The following is a 15,959-nucleotide window of genomic DNA, read 5'->3' on the forward strand; positions in this document are numbered from 1 at the left end:
GTCTGCGCCGCCGCCACCGCCATGTGTGTGTGTGATGTCAGTGTCTGTGTGCGTGCGCGTGTGTTGTGAGAGTGTGTGTGTGCGTGAGAAAGACAGGAGAGAGAGAGAGAGAGAGAGAGAGAGAGAGAGAGAGGGAGAGAGCGAGAGCGAGAGCGAGAGAGAGTGGGGTCTACAAGGAGGGACGCAGGGGGAAGAACTCCTCCCTTCACTTCCTGGCCTGAGGATCACAGTCACCCAATCACACACGCACGTGTGCACGCACATAGACAACACACGCACACGCACACGCAGTGTGGCCTCACCTGGCCTGCGTGGGGTGCTGACGCTCCCGGTCGTCGTATTGAGGTGCCGGTCGAGGTTCTCTGGGCGCCATCTGCTGACACACAAACAAATAAATAAATAAAAAGTTGAGTAAGTCAGCAGTGTTACAGCACATTGATATCAGAACCTCAAGTCCGCTCGGCAGGTCAAAGGTCAGGGTGAGGTCATCGCCGTGCCCAATAAAGTGGCCGGCCGTGTGTGCAGGAAGCGCTTTTGTCGACGTTTTCCGTTCTGGCCGGGAACAACGGTGTCGTCTGTTGTGTTACATTAGCCTCTGCCAGTGTGTGTGTGTGTGTGTGTGTGTGTGTGTGTGTGTGTGTGTGTGTATGTGCCTGTGTGAAGAAGGTTTAATACGTCTTTGTGAGTAGGATCAGGAGTGATGATGAAGAGGAGGAGGAGGGAAAGAAAGAAAGACAGAAGCTTGAGGAAAATTCCATGTCCATTGACTGTATTAACATAATAGCCTGCAGCGAGAGGTCTGGGACGCGCACACACACACACACACACACACACACACACACACACACACACACACACACACACAGACATGCGTAGGCACAAACACAGGGAACAAGTACCCAGGCCCTCTCACCATGGCAACTGGTAAAACAGCAAAAAGAAAATCAGATGGGGGGGTTTGGAGTGGAAGGGGGAGGAGGGGGTGAGGGTGGGGAGGGGAGTGGGTCTGAGGTGGCGGGGGGGGGGGGGGGGGGGGGGTCACCTCACCTCGCCGCTTCTCACCGGCGCCCCTTGCAACTTGTCGATGTGAGAAGCTGAGCGGAGCTAAGTTGAGCTGGCGGGAGATTTTGAACCCTCCCCATCAGCACTAGGGGGGTCAGCGTGGGTTGGACGGGGGGGGGGGAGCAAACACAAACTGGAGCGCGCCGGCGCGGAGTCGTCGCTGTCAAACCGGCCGGCTGATGAGCGAAGCCCGCAGAACGTTTTTTGGCAAGCGAACGCGAGCGCGAACGAGCAGAGAGAAAGTCACTTTTTCCAAATTAGAAAGCTTTGACAGCGCCAGATGATATGCAATGGATCTCTCTCTCTCTTTCTCTCTCTCACAGACACACACACACGCACACACACACACACACACACACACACACACGCACACACACACACAGCCTCCAATCAGCTCTAACAGCACAGCTGTCGCATTCATCACAAAGTATCGCCGCGGCTCAGGAAATGAATTTCTCGCGGCGCTAGCTTAGCTTGGCTCGGCTGCAGCTTTCAGCAACGCGCATGCACACACACTGACTGACTGACTGACTGACTGACTGAAACTCTCATCCTCGAAGCGAGATCCAGACTCTCGCTTTTCTCCTTTTCAAAAAACGAAAGAAAGAACAAAAAGAAAGCGCAGCCACACTGCTGTAATTAGCTCTCCCGCGTTAGCCGGCTCGGATGCTCATTAAGCTTCTGTGTTCGTCCCAGTGTGGAGCCGCTTCTCCGCTTCCGAAGACGGCCCACTGATCGCCGCCCGACTTGAGCGGAAAAAATCCGACGGCCAATCAGACCAGGGCTAGTGTGTTTTCCGGGCGCCGCCACTGCTACCAGCGGCCAGAAAAACGGCTCACGTTGTGTGAAAAATCTGCACATTTACACAGTAAAGCAGCTGGAGGCGGTTAGAGGGAGGAGTTTTTTTTTCTTTTTTTTTTGCAAAAAAAAAAAATTTTTGCAAACTTTTTTTTCCAAGGAAGCACAAGAAGTGAAGAATTTTGTGTCTTTTTTTTGCGTCACTTAAAAGACTCGGGACTGATTCGCACGTCGCTAGCTCCGATTCACTCGCTCGCTCCGATTCACTCGAGAAAAACAAGATTTATTCTGACGTCCTTCAAAAAAAAAAAAACGCTGTAAAATGCGAAGCAACAAGCGAATGCGTCCCGGTGAAGCCGAGAAGGGTGGAGGCAGCTGCGAGCTGCTGAGCAGCTTTATTTTTAAAAAGTTTTCAGACGTCCCGGTCCGAATTGGCACCTCTGACACCACGCGGAAAAACAGACAGATAGATAAATGAGTAAATAATAATAATAATAAAATAATAAATAAGACGTACAAAGGTCAACAGTTGAGGCCCAAACAAACACTAACAATGACGCCAATTAAGGGCAGATTGGCCCATTACCAGAATAGGCCGCATTCCAGTCTGAGTGTGCCTAACCTCTGGTCACCCCCCCACCCCCTCCCCCGACATCACCAGCCCCCCCCTAAGTGTGTGTGTGTGTGTGTGTGTGTGTTTGTGTGTTTGCGAAACCATCTGCTGCTAACGAGCTCAGAGTGAGCCAGGGTTCCAGGTGTGGGAGTGTTTAGTGCACTCCTGGGGGGTGCACTAGCCGTGGCTATTAGCCGCTAACTGCGGCCCGTGTTTACACTCGGGCGTCGGAGGAAGTAGAGGAAAAAAAAAAAATTCCTGTCCAATCAGCTTTTTGAGACAAACAAAGAGGGCGTTTAGCGGCGCTACATGCGAGTTAGCCACCACGTTGACCCGGGAAGTCGTCGTCCAGACGACGACTGAACGCTTCGAGATTTACACCAGAAAAAGCGTATAAGACAAAAAGAAGCCCGACACAAAGTCTGACATCGTGATGACGACAACGCTTTGCTGATTTTCATTCATCCGGCTTCAAGCTGCAAACGATTGCGATCAGTTTGTGCGTGTGTGTGTCAGTGGCCATGGCGTGTTTATTCACAGCCCCCCCCACACCCCACCCCCCCCCAGGCCCCGTTTCCTACCTCCCTCTGTTTGTGCGCTCGCCTCCCCGCCGCTCGCTGAAATAACATCCAGACTCTCTTGTCAGCAGCGCCGCGTCCTTGTGTGTGTGTGTTGGCTTGTTATCCGGTGCCACTCTGTGTCAGAGGCCTTGAGAGGCCCCCCCCCCCCGCCCCCTGAGTAATTCCCCCCCCACACACACGTTTTTGTGGAAACACTGCGGTCCAGACCCCCTTTTGTTCAGCTGCTCTTCAAAGTCTCCCTCTCACTTCATTAAAGGACCTTTTGTTTGGTCTCGAGCTAGGTAGCTAACTAGCATACAGCCGAGCAGTTAGTGTCGGGGCCGTGGTGCGGAGGCTTTCAAAGCTTCTCCTCGCACATTTACTGTAAAAGAAAAACAACCTTTTCAACTTGCTTTGTCTGGAGACAAAAAACAAGACGGCCGCCACCAAACAATCTCCCCCCCTCTCTGCTCCTCCGCCAGGAACGGCACCTCCGGAGCCGTCCTAATCAAATGCGGGCGCTTTAATGTGCGAGAAAAAAGGAAAGAAGAAAAAAAATCAGTTTGTTTTCAGAATATTCATGAGGCGTGATTCGGAGATGGAGACGCGCTCCGCTCGGCTCGGCTCTGCTCGGCGGTGTTAGCGCGAGGAACAATCAAATTTGCATTGCAAAGCGGCGCCGTTTATCCTACCTCTGCAAAGCAAAAAGATGAAGATGAAGATGAAGAGGAGGAAGAGGCGGAGAAGGAGGAGAAACGTTATTTTTCCATTTTATCATAAAATATGTTTAAACAGAGCAGCACGACGACCTCCTGCTTCTCACGTTGGTTCTGTCATCTCTCTCCGGGGGCCCCGGGCTCGGGCTAATGTCTGGGTTACGCCTTCCAAACGCTAACTTGCGGTGCGGGTCCGGTGTAATTACTGGAGCCCAGAATAGCGCTCGGCAAAGGGAAAGGCGGCCTTTAATCAGGGCCGTGGGTCAGAGCGGCCGCACCAGGCCCAGGTGGGCAAACAACGTTTGTTGTGTGTGTGTGTGTGTGTGTGCATGCGGTTGGTCCAGCTGAGGTGACCTCAGCAGGGGTCCCGGGCTGCCAATTACTGGGTTTTTCCTCAATAACTGTGTGTTTTTTGGGGCGTGAGCTTTGACAAAGATGTGAACTTGGCAGCGAAGGAGAAGTCGGACCTGCAAGTCTTTGATGGAGACCCGCAGCGTGTGTGTGTGTGTGTGTGTGTGTGTGAGAGTGCAGGGGGGGTGGGGGTGGGGGCTGGGGGGGGGTACTTTTCCTTCAGAAATGCGTTTGTGGTGTGTTGCCTCTTAAAAGTCGGCCTTTAAAAAAAAGGGGCGACGTTGCTCCTGTGCGCGTTGCCACGTTTGCCTGCCCGCTGTGGGTTACATGACCTCCCGGAATAGAATCTATTCCTAAACTTGTGGTCCAGCTGGAGGGAAAAAAATTACAAAGACATTGAGTGAGAGAGAGAGAGAGAGAGAGAGAAGGTTTTAAACCAATTTCCCCTCCGAGAGGAGCGACGACATTAAATGTGGGTTTTTTTTCCCCCAGAGTGGCACACGCACACGCGCACACACGCGCACACACACACACGCACACGCACACACACACACACACACACACACACAGGGTATATACTAACCCGATATACAACAGTGCTGGCTATTTTTCAACGACTCACGTTGATGAATTTGCAAGATGAGTGAATCATTAACCCTTAAAAAACACGAAGTTCTGGAAAAATCGTCCCTTTGTGATGTCACGCAGGGTGGCAGTGCCTCTCCCAGGGCAGAGACCATCCAGTGATACTCCCTTTGTTTTTGTTGTGGCGGAATTCGTCCAATCAAGCGCCAACGGGCTAAAGATCCTGCTCTTTTTCTCGCTTGTTTCGAATAACGAAGTAAAAGACGTGAAATCGATGTTCACCACGGGGGGCCTTTAATACTTAAAATGGGAGCCCTTGAAGTCTGGAACGCTGGAAAGTAAAGAGTCCGCGGGAGGTTAAAATGAGCAGATCCCCTCACTTCCTCCTGATTTCCCTCTCTAAAAAGTTTGAAGCTCTTCTTTTCCCCTCCTCCTCCTCCTCCTCCTCCTCCTCCTCTCTCTTCTGCTCTCAACCTGTTCGGGACGTCTTACTGTCTGCTCCAAAATGACGATGTAACTGCGCCGGTTTAGCGTCCCGGCTGCTGCAGCCAAGCCGGGCCGAGCCGAGCCAAGCTGGGCCGGGCCGAGTGCCGGTGGCAGGACACCAAGTCCTTCATCAGCGCTTCTGCCGGCTGTTTGGAGGAGAAGCAGGAATGTATTCATCTCCAAGAGACGAGGAGGAAGAAATGTTTTTCCTTCACTCGAGCAGTGGGAGAGAAGGGGCGCGTGAAAAAAAACGCAAAAAAAAAAGCGGCATCTCAGCGGTGAGCTTCTTCCTTTTTCTCGGGACGGCGTGGGCGTGGGCGTGCACGTGCACGAGGGCGGGCGTGCACGTAGTTGCGAGTTCCTCCTCGGATCTGCTTGGTCATGTTCTCACGCAGCACCTTCTCCGATCCGTCCCATTGTGTGCGTTTGTGTGTCTGTGTGTGCGTGTGCGTGAGCGTGAGCATGAGTGTGTGTGTGTTAGACACCGCGCCCCTCCCACACCCCCCCGACAGCAGCAGGCTCACAGCAGGGAGGAGCTGCAGACACATCCACTGCATCTGCGGCCCTTTGTAGGCGCGCAGGTGGTCGGGTGGGGGGTCTGCTTCCTGTCTGGGATGTGTGTGTGTGTGTGTATGTAGGGTGTGTGCTAGGTGAGGAAGGGGCGGGGACAAGCAAACGACAGCGAGCGTGACGAATGAACAAAAAAAAAAACCCTCGTTGTCGTTCACAGCTCCAGGAAAGCAGACGAGGAGACGAAACGAGACGGTTGTGCGAATGAGCGACGTTGACGCGTACACGCACACACACACAACACGCCGTCATGTGCACGCGTCCCCCCCCCCACTGCGCTGCATTCATCACGGGCGACGGCCCGATGCCGCGCTTGCTTAACGAGGTGAAGGGGGAGGAGTTTACTTACGGAGCGACGGCCGACGGCTGAGCGGGAAGGAATGTGTTATCAAGAGAAGAGCGAAAGTGTGAGTGATTGTGTGTGTACGATTGTTTGTGTGTGTGTGTGTGTGTGTGTGTGTGTGTGTGTGCGTGTGTGCTCACGCAGCCCGAGGGTGTGACATTAAAACATCATCAAGGTGATGGATGTCCGGGCGCCGCGACATTAGGGGGAAGTGCGGCGAGCAGCTGCGCGTCGGATGACGAGTCGTATCTGGACTCGGAGTGTGTGGGTGTGTGTGTGTGCGGCAGCCGCTCAGTTTTGCCGATCACAAGGTGTTCTTGGAGTTGTCGCGTCCCTGTGTGTTTGTGCGTGCATGCGTGCGTGCGTGCTGCACATAGACTCCACCCCATCAATCCTCTCAGCTCACTGCACCACCGGCTCAAACCTCTGGACTTTTCACACCCTAATAAAGACGCGATGGGGTGCGATTCCCACAACGACCACCAGGGGGCGAATGGGCAAAATAAATAGGGCGTTCGCAAAGTTCTGGTACAAAGTTGTTTTTTTTATACCAGTGCTATGTATAATTGTACCCGCAGCGTTAAAGTGTCACAAATGAAATACTGCAATCCCAGAGGTGTTTCTCCACCTACTGTAGGGCACCCCCTGGTGGTGGGAGGAACTCTCCTTCCCTAACTATGTGATGAGATTTTCGAAAGGGTAGGGGCGCAATTCAGTGTCATTCGTCATCACGTCCTTTATTAAACCCACTGTCAAATAATCATCCAATGAGGATGAAGAAGTTTCTCAACTTTTCGTAAGTCGCTGGGACGGGGGGAGGGGCAGGTGGGGGTTTTGTGTGTGTGTGGGGGGGGTGATCTCGCACCAGGGGCGCCAGAGTGGCTAGGAAGGCCACTACTGCGATCAATAAATACACATAATACACATTACAGTCAGTCAGAAGCCATCGAGGCTTAAACAGAGTCACTCTGAGGGACGAATTCGCGGGACATTTTTTCTTTTAAATTTACTTTTGTGCAGGGGAACCATCATTAAGACCTGGTCGTCCGGCGGCAGCTGACAGTAATGAGGTAGGACCGCCTCCTCTTCCAGTGGGTGACATTTCCAGCCGAGGGGGGGCGACGACCACGGAGAGGTGACGGCCGGTTGAAGACGACCCATTATCGGCCAAAGACGGCGCTCAGACAAAGGTCGCGGCTCTCCCCCCTTCACTCACTGAACCACCCCCCCCCCGACACTCCGCCCACCTGCACCATCCGAAACCCCCTCCCACCCCCTCCCACCCCCCACGGCGACGTCCTCGGCCCCATTTTTTCGGACGTGTGACATGAAAGGAGGAGCACGTAAAAAAAAGAGAGAGGCAGCACCGGCAAACGAACTTCTTGAACGCCTCTAATTGGCCATCGAGAAGTTTGGGGGGGGGGGAAGGCTATCATTAGCGTGGGGTGAGGTCGGGGGAGGAGGGGGGGGGCAGTTTGATTGTCAAGATTACAAGTGTGACCTATCCGCTGGAGCGGGAGACACGAGAGGAGGTCCAAATTAAAGGATGAATAAGGGTGAGGTCGGCGGGGGGGAGGAGTGGGAGGAGGGGCCCCCTCCCCCTCAAAACACCTGCAAGTCACAATTGTACTTTGTCGAGATTTTAGAAATATATCTCTTATTTTGAGAAAAACTGTAATGAAAACGCAGCTAGAGAGTGAAAGAGAGTGAAAGAGTGAAAGAGTGAAAGAGTGAAAGAGTGAGAGCTTTTATTTCTCTCTCCGTCTTTATAACCAATCACAGCTGCAGCGAGGCGCTAAAAGAGCAGCGGCGGCGGCTAAAGGGCCGATCGCTCAAGGCCGAAGCCAGCGAGCGGAGGCCGCCGTGCTCGAGCGCAGCTGCTTTTCATACTTTTATTCAATTCACTCGTCTATTTGTTCAATTTCACTCTCGCTGAACGGCGGCGAGGGAGCAGAATCGCAGCGCGGATGTGTGTCATGGCCAAAGAGTCGCGGCGGATTTTGTGGAGCTGGTAGTGAAATTGCGTTTTGAAAAGCAGCCCGTTGTCACGCAGATGAAACAAGAGAAGAAGAATCCGTGATGGGAAAAAAAAGAAAGGGTGGTGTGTGTGTGTGTGTGTGTGTGTGTGTGTGTGTGTGTGTGTCTGGCTCACACTTGCTCTGACGCCGGATTATTAAGTCAACCGACGCTGAAGTATTTTATTTTCTCCCCCCCCGCCCCCCCCGCCCCCCCCAGAAGAACAACGAGAACGCCTGGCTGTTGCCGCCGGTGGCGGCGGACTGTTTCGATTCTCGCCACCACCGCCGCGCGACCCGCTGTGAGAGGAGGGTGTTTCATTATCGGCCTCCTCGGGGATGAAGCCCACAGCGCCACCTGCGGATAAACAACAGTCACATGGCAGGTTTCCCCCCCTACCCCGACCCCCCCCCCCCCCACTGCGTCTTAATCGCACCATCAGAGGTGTTTCCTTTTTATTTCATTTCTATTTTTTTATCATTTGTAGCATCCTCACGCTTCCCGTATCAAAATGGCTAAAAAAATGCTTTTTGACGCTACTTTCTGTGCAGAAATGAGTGAGAAAGCCAGCAGGAGGCGCTGAGGGAACCAGACAAACAGCTAAATGCTACAAGAGGGAAGTTCGGCCCTTCAAAACACACCCAGACTTGATTTATTTGTCTGAATCTCGCAGGTCCGTCTTGAAAACCTCTCGTCTGGAGGATCTGTTAGTTTATTTTTTTTAATGTATATTTTATTGTGATATGTTTTAACTTATTTTTGCAAAGTGTCTTTGAGTACTTTGAAAAGTCCTCTATAAATATAATGTGGTATCATTATTTGTTTATTTATTTTAGCCTCAAAAATCGCTCCGACCCGGCCACGGCTAGCTTCTACAGTGACCTCAACAGGAAGTTAGCGCTAACAGGCTAGCCCTTCTCGCTACAAGACCCAAAACCTTTTCGAAGGGATTATTCAAAGGTGGACCTGGACGTTTTCTCGGGCTTGCGGCGCCGCCACTTACCCGGTGGGGGTCGTGATCCAGGACCCGGCGTCGCGCTGAGTCCAGCTCTTCGTATCCTGGAGCAGCTCGAGGCTGCTGGTGCTGCTGGTCCCTGCGACCCTGCAGACGCTGATCACTGCAAAATAAAAACAAAGAAGGTTTGAATTCTATCATTCTCTTTATTTTTACTGGGGAGGTTAATGACGCTTGTACTGTATCAAAGAAATATTACTGATATATTATCAGAGTGCAAAATACACGTCAACCCGTTGTATATATACATATATATGTACACAGATATATGTGTGTGTGTGTGTATACTGTATATACATATATATTTACATTACATTTATTTATATATATATTTATATGTATATCTACATGTATATATATATATATATGTATGTACATATATATATATATACATGGATATGTATATATATACATATATATATATATATACGTAGATATATATATATACGTACATATATATATATATATACATATATATATATACGTATATATATACATATATATATATATATATACATATATATACATACATATATATATATACGTACATATATATATATACATACATATATATACATACATATATATATATATATATACATATATATATATATATATACATATATATATACATATATATATATATATATATATATACATATATACATATATATATATATATATATATATATATATATATATATATATATATATATACATATATACATATATATATATACATATATATATATATATATACATATATATATATATATATATATATACATATATACATATATATATATATATATACATATATATATATATATATATATATACATATATATATATATATATACATATATATATATATATATATATATACATATATATATATATATATATACATATATATATATATATATATATATACATATATATATATATATATATATATATATATATATATATATATATATACATATATATATATATACACATACATACATACATACATACATATATATATACACATACATACATACATTGTATGTATGTATGTGTATATATATATGTATGTATGTATGTATGTGTATATATATATATATATATATATATATATATATATATATACATATATATATATACACATACATACATACATTGTATATGTATATATATATATATATATATATATATATATGTATACAATCAAGAAATCAATTAAAAAAAGTTTAAATATGTCTCACACATATTTTTACATATATATATGTATATATATGTATATATATATATGTATATATATATGTATATATATATATGTATATATATATATATATGTAAAGCCCAAAAGAAACATTCAATCCTTCAGAAGAAGAAGAAGAGGAAGAAGAAGGCGAGCCGCCCATGGCCGCCCATGGCTGAGGAGGAATCAAAGAGAAACGCTGCTGCTACTTCCTGGTTCTCTCTCTCTCTCTCTCTCTCTCTCTCTCTCTCTCTCTCTCTCTCTCTCTCTCTCTCTGTCTGTGTCAGATCCACTCCTTCTTGCCTGGTGGTGACAAGCTCTCGACAGGATGACTGACAGCCAACAGAGGCTCCGCCTCTGAGCAGACGGCGACGGCGACGGCGCGCCGACTTCCTCCCGGGACAGAAACAAACAGCTAGCGGTAGCGAGGTAGCGCAAGTAGCGGTGGGCAGATAAGAAGTCAGGACAGAATGGGGACGAAACTTAAAGAGAAACATCAAGGGCACTCGCTGGACCATGACGCCTGATAAGGACACACACACACACGCGCACACACGCACCCACACACACACAAATAAAAGGTGGAGGGAAACATGGGGGAAAAATAAGACGTTTATCTGTGTTTACCGGCGGCTCCTGGGAAAAGAAACGGCTATCTGGCGTTGACACCGACACGCAGGTCGGCCTGCTGACACACACGCTCACACATGCACATGTACACACATGTACATACACAAAAAAATATACACAAAAAACTAAAAGAAAGGAATCAAACGAAGACATAATGTAACACAAAGACGGTTCAGACTTTCTGTGGACGGTACCTTTAAATTACAAACTCACTACGGGTGTGTGTGTTTGTGTGTGTGCACACGCACGTGCGAGGGCATCAACGCCGGTGCTTTCTTGTCCATCCAGTGTGGCTAACAGTCGAAGCAACCTCCAACGTTTTGAAAAAATTCACTTGACGCCTCCGTTCGGGTTCGACCGACTCCTAATGGTGGTTTATTTTCTGAGAGCTAAACTTCGTTGTTGGCTCTTCGTTGTTTCTCGGCCACGTTTTTTTTATTATTCTAAATCACTCTTACTTTAGCCCCACAAACAAACAAACAAGCAGACCCTTTGAGATACTAGATGAGAAAACTGTGCGTGTGTGTGTCCCTCACCAACCACCACACACACACACACACACACACACACACACACACACACACACACACACACACACACACACACACACACACACACACACACACACACACACGCAGCCTCTCGACTCTGCAGAAGCCATTAGCCAATCCCTGGGCCCGTAATTAGGCCTGCCATTTTGATTGAGCGTGCGTGTCGCTCTCCCAATGAAACAACACTGTAATTATCTCATTATGGAGCCGAGGCCTCCATCACTGACAAAACGCCAAATATTATCATATTAGCGAGGACGGAGCCGGACGGGCGGCGGCGCGAGGAGATGTTTGACGATTCACTCGAGGGGGTGGGGTGGGAGGTGGGGGGGGGTGTTACAAGTGTGTGTGTGTGTATCTGTCTGTATCTGTGTGTGTGTGTGTGTGGACGTAGACTTGTCTGCATGCAGGCTGGAACCCCAGATGCAACAACGCAGCACAAGGTAGCGCGACGCAACACAAGAAATGGGATCAGATTGCGCGACGACCGACAAACCCGTTCATTACGCAGAACAGCGAACTTTTTTCTATTCGCCCCCATCCACATGCAGACCACTCAGAGAGAGTGAAAGTGAGCGCGTGGGAGACGCAAAACGACTCGAGTCCCGAATGAATCGTTCGCGAAGTAAAAAAAAATGCTTTTTCACCCCCCTCCCGCCCCCCCATTTTTTTTAATTGAATCCGCAGACTGTGCACATCGAGGCTGAGACACCATGTTCGAGGGACCCGACGAGCTCTTAATCTCATCAGCAGCCGCCCGCAAAATACAAACACGTCCCGCCGTCCCCTTCAACCATTCCGTTTAATCCGCTCCTCCCATTTTCCCGCTTCTTTTTTTTCGGCGGGAAACTCTCGCAGGTGACAAACGGGCACCTCGGCCTCTTTCAAGACGCGTCCCCGACGCGCTAATCGTCGGCGCTGCATTAACTAAAAACCGCGGGAGCGGACAGCGCTTTGGTCGCCCCGTGTTCATTTCCCCGTATTTCATCTATATTTTAGAGCGCTCGCGTGTTCGTCTGCGTGTTCGTGTGTGTGTGTGTGTGTGTGTGTGTGTGTGTGTGTGTGTGACTGCGCGGGGCTGATGATCTGAGAGCTCGCTGGGAGAATAAATAAAAAAGAGAGAAAGGGAGGAAAAAAAAACCTGGAGGAGGATGGAGGAGGAGGATGGAGGAGGATGGAGACAGACGGGAGAGAAGAGGAAAGAGACGAGTCTCGGGATCAGCATATGAAAGACGTTTCAGAAGACAGAATGAGAGCGAGGAAGCAAACGGAGGAGACGTAAAGACGACGACGGGAAGTTGGAGAAAGGTGAAAGAAGCAGCCGGGGAAACTGGAGCGAGAACAAAACCGACTGCCGTGTGAAAGCGACTACAAGGGAGTGTGTGTGTGTGTGTGTGTGTGTGTGGGAGACAGAGACAGGGAGCATCTATCCCGTGGCGCTCGCCAGCATGCGAGCAGGCTAATTAGCGAGCGAGTGCCACCATTTTCTCTCTCTCTCTCTCCCTGTGACTTCTTCTTTGGTGCCGGCCGGCGGATTTTGAGCGCAACACCACAGAGGTGAAAGGAAAACAAAAAATAAATAATAAATAAAAAAATCTCAGGCCCTGGCCATTTTTTTGTTTTTGGGTTGCGTTGCGCGCGACTTGAGCGGTGTGAAGTTCCTTACACACCGGGAGCAAATTTGCAAGGCAAATTATTCTTTAAAAAAAAAAAAAAAAAAAAAAAAACTCAGCTGTTATTTTTTTTTCCGCTTGTGTCGAATTTTGTGGAGGCTAAAAAGGCGCCAGAACGGCCGGACCGCCGACCAATCAGAATGACGCCGGCACGTCAATGACGTCCCATCAAAACCTTTCCTATCAACCTGCTCCTGGCAATTTGTTCTCTCCCTCGGCAAACGCGGAGCCAGTGGACGGAGCGGTCCTTCGAACCGTCCAACGGACATTCTGAAGCACCGGTCCGATTTCACCGGGTAGAACTGGACCTCCTGGGTCGTCGCGTTGAACTCACTCTGTGGGAGTGAAGCCGAGTGCTTTGCTCCTTCTTATGCTTGACCCTAAATTACCTGGCTGACGCGCCCGCTAGTGTTGCTATAGTATTGCTCAGGGGGAAAAACGATCCTCACGCCTCTCTTATGATGAAAGAAGGGCTTTCCACCTTTATTCCACTTCCATTTTCCCAAGCAGACAAAACAAACATTTCGCGGCAGAGCGGTCAAAAACACCCGACGACAACAGTGACACGGCTACCTTTATACCCCTGAACCACAAAACAATACCGGAACACAGTGACACCCACAGCATAAAGAGTGTAACAACAACTGTCTCACTGGCTCAGATTAAAACAACAACATTTTGGCTGCTACACACTCATTCGGAACAATATTGGGTGAACCCAGAGACTTCTATTCTTTTTACTTTTTCAATTCCACCATGACCAGGACATCATCGCTTGAGGATGGAGTCGACTCCATTGTTTCTCCTTCAGCGCCCAAAGAATGAGCGCGAAACTTTATTGGCTTCGCGAACTTTGTACACGCTTATTGGCCTCGCGCTGGGGTGCGCGCAGGAAAAATACGCCGCTGGAAAATTTGCATTTTCACGTCATTTATTCGCGTGGCTTCACCTATTGCCCGGTGTGTAAGGACCTCAAGCCTCGGCATCGAAGTGCGCAGTCAGGGGTTTGGATTCCTGGTGGAGCAGCTGCGACAGGAAAAAGCTCTTTCGCTAACTTCAAAGAAAAGTCAAGCAAAGTATAAAATTTGGCGATATTTGCCACAGAAAATAACGAGGAGACGTTGCGCTTCCTACTCAGTCCGGTTCATCGCTGGTTCAAACTCGCTAGGAACCCTGAGAGACTTGCGAGCGCCTCCGTTTTTGTTTAATTCGAAGCGCGCGTGCGTCTCTCCGCGGCTTGGGGCCGCCGGCTGAGCACGAGGAGTTGTGCTGGGAAAAAAAGAGAAAGGAAAAGAAAAATGTGCCGTCGCACGTCCAGCATACTGATAGCGCAGTTGTAAGAGGCGCTAGCGGGAGAGACGCTACGACAGTGAAACTGACTGAAAGTTAGCTAGCCTTAGAAACATTCACACCAGGGGTCCTGGTGTCCTGGTACCGCGGGCACCAGGTAGCCCCCCAAGGACCACATGAGTAGCCCGCAGGCCTGTTGGAAAAATAAATCGACTGGAGCGTTCACACTTTTCAACAAGTTTGACGTCAAGAGTCTGAGTCACGTCAACGGGCGCGAGCAACAAAAAAATAAATAAAAAAAGACTTTCCTACCAAAAACGCAAGAACTCCGAAAGTGAATTTCCAACCAATTTTCCGTGAGAAGTCGTGTGGCAGATCTACATCCAGAGCACCTTGTCGCTCTTTTACAAACAATTGGGCTCAAGTCGGGCTCGCCGGGATCGATTTAAAGGGCCGAAACCTGCAAACCCAGGAGCTTGCAGGCCGATGTGTCACTTAGCCGCCAAGGCTCACGAGCTAACCTTCATATCCCCCTCACCCAACTTCTCTTTTCTACCTTTTGTTTTGTGACACTTTAATAATAAACAAAAAAAAACAACACATCTCTACACTGTGGCCTCTCATCTCCCTCCCTCTTTCATTTCATCTCACACCCCCCTCATTCTCCTCCAGCTGTCTTCCCGCTAATAAAATTTGACAAGCATAGCTAACCTTTTTTCTCTCCACAGGTCAGCCACTCGCGCCGCCCTAATCGAATGTGACGGCGGCCCGTCGCAGCGCGCACCTGCCACAGGGGAGCGTAATGAAAACGTCCGAGGGTAAATTAGTGAGACAACGCTGTGGGGGGCGGGGGGGTTGACAGGGGAAGGTGACGAGTTAGAGCGACGTCGAGGCGAAGAAGCTTGCGAAGAAAAACGCAAACTAGCGAAGGGGCGGAGACAAACAAACTGAGCTGTTCGAAGAAACCAAAAAGAAAACAAAAAGAAAAGACAAGAAGAAGAAGAAGAAGAAGAAGAAGAAGAAGAAGAAGGGGGTAGGGTGGGCGGCTGGTGTAGGGTTAAGCTCGTCGAGGGAAACTCGACGAGCTAACCCCCTTCCTAGAGGGACGTCAAGGCGAAGAAAACGCTAACTAGCAAGGAGGAGGAGCCAAGCTAGATTAAAGGAGTTAAACAAACACAGCTGTTTGAAAGAAAACAAAACAAAATGAAGAAGAAGAAGAAGATGAAGAAGAAGAAGAAGGATAAGGTGGAGGAGAAGAAGGGGTCTCGCAAGTGGAGAAAATAAAAATGAAAGCCGTGGAAAGTTAGCAGAGCTGTAATTTGTCTCGCCGGACCACACACACTCACACAGTCCGTGTGTTTTGACAGACGCAGCGGTGAGGCTAGCGGCTAGCCGGAATGTTCTACTGGATCTATTTTTTTTTAAAAAGAAAAAAAAGGAAAAACAAACAGCAG

At 48.7% G+C, this 15,959-nt stretch overlaps 1 protein-coding gene across 1 annotated transcript in view; it reads right to left on the reverse strand.

Annotated features, from left to right (window-relative positions):
- The window catches only part of pard3ba (par-3 family cell polarity regulator beta a), a 123,336-nt gene that overhangs the window by 11,753 nt on the left and 95,624 nt on the right, over positions 1-15,959 (reverse strand). The window contains exons 22-23 of the mRNA XM_076016822.1: positions 9,104-9,218; positions 303-373 (exon numbers count right to left, since the gene is read on the reverse strand). Coding sequence (XP_075872937.1) covers positions 303-373; positions 9,104-9,218 — 186 coding nt within the window. The remainder of the gene's footprint in view (positions 1-302; positions 374-9,103; positions 9,219-15,959) is intronic.

The sequence above is a fragment of the Nelusetta ayraudi genome, unplaced genomic scaffold (genome assembly GCF_046127955.1).
Source record: "Nelusetta ayraudi isolate G7.1 ecotype Tasmania unplaced genomic scaffold, CSIRO-AGI_Nayr_v1 ptg000006l, whole genome shotgun sequence".
Taxonomy (NCBI): Eukaryota; Metazoa; Chordata; class Actinopteri; order Tetraodontiformes; family Monacanthidae; genus Nelusetta; species Nelusetta ayraudi.